At 36.7% G+C, this 8,267-nt stretch overlaps 1 protein-coding gene across 1 annotated transcript; it reads right to left on the minus strand.

Annotated features, from left to right (window-relative positions):
* Positions 1 to 229: 229 nt before the first annotated feature.
* On the minus strand, positions 230 to 8,267 carry LOC138349225 (uncharacterized). Its single transcript, XM_069299547.1, has 2 exons — positions 7,956 to 8,267; positions 230 to 730 (listed from the first exon to the last, which is right to left on the minus strand). The coding sequence occupies exons 1-2, from the start codon at positions 8,265 to 8,267 to the stop codon at positions 230 to 232; spliced, it is 813 nt and encodes a 270-aa protein (XP_069155648.1).

An 8,267-nucleotide genomic window follows, 5' to 3' on the forward strand; every position in this document is an offset into this window, starting at 1 on the left:
AATAGCATCAAAATCAACCATATCAAGTTCTACCAAATCCACCGATGTAACTCTATTGGACAAAGATATAGGACAACTCCTAAAGATTCTTCTAGCCACCACGGAGTCACCCACTGGGGTAGTAAGCGAAAAAGTTTCAATCAACACATTGCATAGAACATCTAACTTTCTAGCTACTAGAGGAGTTAGAAATTATAAAGTAGAACCGAGATCTAGTAAAACATAAACATCAATAGAGAAGACTTGTAACATACCGGTGACCACAGGGAGACTCCTCTTGTTCACCCCTAGAGCATAGAGCATAGAAGCTGTTCCTCTTTAGATCTTCGGAACTAGTAACGCTTGCTTGAGATTGACCACTCCCCTTCTCTTTACTCCTCACATTAGGAAAATACCTAACCTTATGACCACTCTTTCCAAACCCAAAGCAATTTTTCGTCCCAACTAGACACTCACCCCAATGCTTTTTACCAAACTTCGCACAATTAGGTTTCTTGCTAGGTGAATTCCCGCTTCTTCCCTTTTGGGACTTAGTGTTAGACACCCTATCCTTGTTAGACTTGAGAAATTTGGAAGGAAATTGGTTGGAAAACCTCTTCTCAAACCTAGGCTTGTCTTGAATTTCAAGCCTACCCTTGGAAGTACCTCCCTCAAATGTCTTGGCCCTCTTAAACTCCCTATTCTTCCTCTTCAGTCGAGTTTTCTCAACTTTTGAGCATGGAACATCAACCTAGAAATATCTATGTCTTCATGGAGCATCATTTAACACTCTTTAACAAAATCATCAAACACTCCCATAACAAAGGGACTCATCTCATCCCTTGGGTTAGACACCAAGAAAGGAGGATACTTGGATAATTGGTGAACTTCAAGGAGTAATCTTGCACACTTCTACCTCCTTGATGAAGGTTGATTAATTACTCTACTTTGGCCTCTCTTTTCTCCCTAGGTAAGAACCGATCAAGGAAATCTCTTCTAAAAACTTCCCAAGTGATAGGACCCGCTTTCAAGGCCCTATTGTCTCTCCATTGGGTGTACCATGTTTGAGCTACATCTTGAGTTGATAGGAAGCTAGCTTGGCCTTTTAATTTGAATTCAACCTCAATAGCACAAAGAATCTTGTAGACCTCATCAATGAAGGCTTGGGGGTACTTATTCACTTCAACTCATAGAACATAGGAGGGTTCATTCTAGTGAAGTCCCTCAAGCGGGAAGCCTTACTGCTTGCATTTTGTTGAACACGGGGTCCAACCTCCCTATTTGCTTGATCCATCATGTCTTAAGCTTGAGTATCTACCGCTTGTGCTTGGGTAGTCATAGATTGAGACAAAGTCACAAATTCCGACCGTATATCTAGATCCGTCATAGGTGGAGGAATGACCGGAACTTGGTCTTATAGATGCACTTGATTATCTTGTGGAGGAGCTTGGTTGCCTTAAGGAGGCGCTCCTGCATTAGCCAAATCTTCCTCCACTCTCCTTGTAGTCATCCTTCTAGTATTCATCTTCTATATTCACAAGAAAAGGATTAGAATAAATGGACACGACATGACTTTCTAGATTACCAATAAGTGAGAATTCCTAAGCACCATATAGCCTCTTATCCATAAGTATGGCGCGTTTCACACCCATGAACAAGACTCTACGTAAACGTGGTTCGATGACGTTAATCTTAAGATTTCTTAACCTCATGGTTAGATACAAAGTTTATCACGACCAGGGAGCACCCCTTAGAAGTAACCGGCGTCGTCATGCTCGGAGAGGACTAAGACTAGCCTCTTAGCATTCGTCATTACATTTCACAGGTTAAAATGCGAAAAAATTAAATTTTTTCATAGATATATAGTGAGGTTTACATCGGCATATCACGTACTACGTACGAAGTTTACTTAGACTCCTCACACATGAAGCTTACATAGGCTTCTCATTTAGACAACATAATCGATACATAGGAATTAGTCTATTACTTTGTCTCATATTGAACCATCTACATAAGTACAATTGTTGGACATAGTCAATACAAAGTCAATATGCCATTATAGGTTTACATTAATATTCAAATGATAAAGGAAGGAACAATGTCTTTATGACAATACAACTTCAAGGCTAGAGCATAGAAAATGTAACATCCCCGAACATGAAGATCTACCAACACTTGGAGGGAAGAGTTTAAATCTTTTTCAATTGGCCTCCTACGAACTCAATGACCGGAACCTACATATTTGTAGAAAAAATAGAATTAATTGGTTAGTACACCACTTATTTAAAGTACGAATATATGCACATTAAATAATTTGAAGACATGCATGAAAGGGACCATCTCTTTAGAAACATGCTAAGTCATTTTGAAAGTCTCTATCCACATAAATAAGGCATATACAAGACAAGGATCACAACATAAGACATGTTCATTAACAAGTACAACATCATCATAAATTCATATTAGCATTTCAAGTTCATTAGTTTATATCATAAACATTCAAGACCCTTATCAACAATCCCATCCCAAGCTTACAAGTACAATGCTCATGTGAAGCCCCATAACCCCACACTATCAAGTAAATTAGGTAGGAGATCATAAGTAGTGCCTTACTTCATAACACATATCATCATAGGTGGTCATAACCATATATAGCAATTTAGACCAATACTGTCACGACCCTCATCCTAGAAGTTAGGGAATGCCTTAGGTCCTGGACCGGCGTACTTGACCTCTTGGAGGTCTTGTACAAGCCCTTCAGTATCTTTCGTCGCATATAAACATATGAAAAGTAGTACGGAATTAAAACTTTTCACAACATTCTATAAGTCTTTATAAATATCTTTCATATAAAACTCATAGGAAATACTAAGTCTTATTTCATCAAATATTAGACACAAGAATACTTGGGACATGACCCATATAATACGAATATAGAAATACTTAGTCTATTGCAATACTTCAATAAAAGAAATTAAAGACATTTATGCCCTCGAGTCAAATGAGGACATACTTCAATTTGCTTGAACAATCTTCTAATCCAAGCTTAGCTCCCAAAAACACCTTTTCCTATAAATCACTTTAGAGATATATAAAAGCATGAAATTAGTACAAACACATGTACTAAGTATGACATAATGAAAAAAATCATGAATCGGACATTTATTGGAAATATGCATCTTTTGATTTGTATATCATAACATAAGCACAAGAAAAACATTTAAGATCTTAGAAACACATATGAAGTCACTTAATTCTCACATATTTAGAAACAACTTACCGTGAACTAATTTACTGTTATAGTGAACTTCTTCAGTGTGAAAGTGAATCCTATCAAATTTACATAACAATTTCTAGCATATAATTCCCTCACTAAAGCTATCCTAAGACTCACCTAAGTAAGACAAAGAGGGACCTCCCATAAAACCTCTCTAGGCACACCTAAATAATTCTTAAAACCACCTTAATGAGATACACACACTTACAATATATCATGCACATAAACATGAGATCCTCTTACAAAAGGTGATTTGAAGATTCACTTGAGTGAGTTGTGAAGCGACCGCCCATACAATCCCTTTCACAGACACTTAAGAGATCCTATAGATTACCTAGGATAAGATCATTCTCACATAATACACCCATATACATATCATATGACATTCTCCCTTCTAAAGGTTATCAAAAGAGTTACTCAAAAGAAGAGAATGTCTATGTTGACCTCTTCAAAATTATCTAAGTACCCCTTAAGGCTACGTATGTTTGGATCTTGTCTACTTAATCAACTATCTTCCCTAACTAGAGTCATTCTTAAGACTTATCTAGGTAAGATACAAAGTGACCATTCCTATGCCCCTTTCACACCTTAACTAGACTACTCTTAACTACTCGAGATAAGTACCTATTCATTTAACGTGCTTTCTTAACTCATGTTATTACATTCAGTAGTTCATTTAAGATACATTCATTACATAAAGGACATTCAAATAATGGTCTTGGATAAGACCTAGGGACTCTCACTCAGACCTTCAAAGCCTATTGTGCAATGTCTAGATAGCGTCCCGTACCACCACCTAAACTTCATAGAATTTCTCTAATGCTAATTTGTATCCCATATTATAAGAATAGGCAATAAACGACATAAACCATGGTAGCACATCATGGAATTCGGAGTTGTAACCTCCTCCGATGGAGAGTATTCTACTTGCCAATGGTTGAAGTTTGACACATCCCATGTAGGCACATGGTTAAGTAATATGAAGGGAGTACTTTGTAGTCTAGTCTTGTTCTTCACTAGAGCTACTTCCAAAACCATACTCACTCGGTGCTAGCCTTTTTTCTCATAGAGTAATTTACATTGAAGGATCATACAAAGTGGTTCCAGACAAGATATCTCTTAATGTCTTTCCTACGGATGATATGATGCCATTCAAGCTAACAAACCTTAAGTCCATCATTCATTACAAGAAGGATACCATTACGACTTTCGACTTCAAGGTTCATTACCTAACCATTAGGTTCAAGATTTCACATAAAGGACCATCTTACTATCATTCAAGGTCTCATATCATTCATACATTCAAGGCTTTAGTATCCTAGGTCAAGATATATCTTCTTCACATTCATACATGTATCAAGTAAGGGACATAAGTCTACCAACACAAGACACAACTTACTTCACATATACATATCATTCTAGAAGCACATAGGCACATTCAACATCATCTTTAGGTCACCCTACCCACTACTATATCATCATCAATACAACCATCATAGACCCATATAGTCAAGTAGGAATAATCATGCATCAACTCTAAGACTACACACATAAAGACATAGTCATAGTGTAATATGATCACGTAACAACATCAATAGAAAAATACATACTTTCACTTAATCACAAGTAGATTAATATGACCATACATCAAATAAATACACTACACAAATAATCATAATATTTTAAGCAGTGCCGATAAGGCCATGATCATCATAATACATAAAGTAACGCCAACAAGGCCATATCATTCACGTAGCACCGCAACCATAAGTGGACAATACAATAACGAAAGATTTGAAGAGTTAAATTACTTAAAATAAATATAATTAAGGTAGCTTACCACCAATCCATTCTCAACACTTCAATCAAAAGCTAAATCATCCAATTCAATCAAGGCCCTTATCCATGTTCATGAACATCAATTCAATATAAATACTATAATACTCAATGAAACTAGGTCAATTAAAATATAGATTAATATAATACAATGTACACATCAATTGGATGTAATTCTTACATCATTCAATAGCCCATAGAAAACTACACTAGAATTCCTAAGCAACTTAATATCAAGTAACCCATAAAGTAGTCAAAAACTAGGGTTCATCAATTACATGGGTTTATAGGTTAATTAAGTAAAAATAAGATAATTAACAACAATTAAATAAATATCCAATGATTTAAAACCTTTAATGCAAAAATCCATGGCTAGATTTCAATTTAGAAAACTCATTTTTTGTGAAGTCTTCGAAAATCACTTTTAAGATTGACTCCTTGATGAATAGATTTGTAAGGATAAAAACCAATACCCTCAATGATTTTAATACATGAAATTTATGAAGAATCACCACTCAAATATCCATTCCAATCTCTTCCTTGAGTTTTGGCTTCAATGGAGTTCTAGAAAATTTCAAACATATTTTGGGGTTTTGATTTTTCAAGAATGAATTCTCTTAAGTGACTAAGGCTTATAAACATGTTTAAAATTCCCATATTACTCCTAAGTAACCGCCCAAAGTCTTATTTGGATGTGGGATGAAATTAACATTTCACCCCTTGGAGTAAGCTGTGCAGGTAATGCAGACCCAATCGATAGACAACATCTACTGGGCGTTGTCCAATCGACGGCCCATGCTGGTCATCTTCATTTGGGACTCAACATTTAAAATTGGATCTTAATATACCTACACTAAGTACCCATTGAATCCATCACCTACGTGGTGTGGACAAGGCCACTGTCCGTCGTTTGCCATCCGTAGGTGGGACTGCCTTGGGTTCTTCCTCAAGGACCCTTGAATGGTCCTTGGGGATGTTTTCCCGGTTGTTTCCAACCCAATTATGTTTATATACGAGTTTATGACCTCCCACATAAATTTCATTAAAAAAAACACGTAAAACTCGACGAAACATGTATAGATACACAACGTCATTTCAAGGCAAACCTTTCGAATGTCATGGACATTCTTGGACATTTGACCTATAAACTTCATGAAACTTGGCAAAATGCCTATAATAAACTATCATAAATCATATAAGGACATCATAAGCTCATGCAGCACACATATAGACACATAACCCCACATGAGGCACATAAGTGACTTAGTCGTCGAACATCTTGGTCGTCCCTTGATGTTTGACTTTCAATGCTCCTAAATCTTAGACACTGCCTCAATACCACATTATAAGACATTTTAGGACTTTATACACTCATGGGAAACATTTTAGGCTCTAGCTTCACCTAAGTCATTTTTGAGGTATTACATTCTCCCTCACTTGGACAACATTCGTCCTCAAATGACACTTGCCACTCTCTGAACACTTCCAAGAACAGAGATTCAACTGACAACTTATAACCATACCACATAACACATTATACAATACAAACATCTAAAAGAAACATAAACTTCAAATAATCAAGAGAATAACAATACAATAAGAAATTGGAAGAAATTCTATAACTCATCATGCCATAAAACTCGCATCCTTCATTCCAAATAGAAAAAACTCATTTTATATTCAATATCATGCTCATATACATAGGTTCTAACCACATTAAAACAATTTTTAACCAAATAATGAATTAGTCAAAATTGTCAAAATGTTATAGTGAGCATGCAATGCTACAGTGATGTTGCTTCAAAAATCCAAAAATGCAATTTTAAGGCAATTCATGATGGAAACATGCTAATATACCATATAAAATCATGTAGACGCCTCTTACAACATAATCATAACTTCATAAAATACACAATGCAAGAAATAAATGAAGTTCAATTTCAACAAGACTTCTAAACACAATGCACATGCAACATTTTTCTACGCCCTTCTAGCCCATCTACTAACCGTACTCCCCCACTTAAAAGGAAATCATATCACTATAGAAATACAAGAACTTAACATCATCATCATAACCTTCATCCAACTTTTCTCCTCTAGTTAGGGGTGCTTAGAAACGTCTCTTCTTTTGAGAATCATCTTTTGGAACATTAGGAGCAACTTGCTTACCATCTCTAGTAGCAATATTAGGACAATCTTTCACTTTGTGTCCACCTTTACCACATCCAAAACAACTACCGTACCCAATATACACTCCCCATAATGCTTGTTTCCACAAGTAACACAAGTACGCTTGCCATTTTGAGAACCACCTCCTTTCTCAAATTTCACCTTAGCACCCCTAGGTTCTTCTTAGGTTTGAGACCTCTTCTTGGACCTAGGTTTACTTTAATCACTTGAAACACTCCTATTCAAGTTTCTACCAATCCTAGTCTAGCTAGGGTCATATCATCATGTAGCATAGCCATATGTCATTCTTTTTTTACTAGGTCGGCAAACCTGGTCACAAACCTACTCATCTCATCCCGAGGGTTAGACACAAGGTATGGAGTAAACATAGACAACCTAGAGAACTTCAAGCAATACTCCTCAACAATCATATTGCCTTGCTTGATATTGAAAATCCTCAACCTTCACCTCCCTTCTGTGACGGGGAAAGTACTTTCCTAGAGAAACTTCCATAAACTCTTCCCACTCAATAGGAACCCACTCAACCGACTATTGTCTTTCCATTGAGTGTACCATACTTGAGAAACCTCTCTAAATTTATACGGAGCTAACGTCGCCTTCTCCCTAGAAGTCACCCCCATGGCACTCAACACCTATACACTCCATCTAGGAACTCTTGGGGATCAACTCCCACCTTAGAGCCAAGAAATATAGGAGGCTTCATCCTCAAGAAATATCTCAATATAGATGTCATAGTTCTCTCCACAATATTCACTCTAGGTGCAATACCCATATTCACATGGGTAGTCAAAGCTCGGGATATAGCAAGCAAAGCGTCTCTAATATCCCCATTAGTTATGTCTGGGGGAACAACGGGAACCTCATTACCTTGAACTCCAATAGGGACTTGATCACCTTGAGCACCTTGACGAACTTGCTCAACTTCCTCAACTTGAGGAAGAATCTCCTCATCCACCCTTTGTTCATCCAACCTTCTAACGGCCAT

The sequence above is a fragment of the Solanum lycopersicum genome, chromosome 6, assembly GCF_036512215.1.
Source record: "Solanum lycopersicum chromosome 6, SLM_r2.1".
Taxonomy (NCBI): Eukaryota; Viridiplantae; Streptophyta; class Magnoliopsida; order Solanales; family Solanaceae; genus Solanum; species Solanum lycopersicum.

Coding starts and splice junctions, on each gene's coding strand:
- LOC138349225 (XM_069299547.1), bottom strand. CDS start 8,267: ATGGCCGTTAGAAGGTTGGATGAACAAAGGGTGGATGAGGAGATTCTT. Junction 731..7,955: donor CTATATTTCTTGGCTCTAAG/GTGGGAGTTGAT, acceptor AGATATTTCTAG/GTTGATGTTCCATGCTCAAA.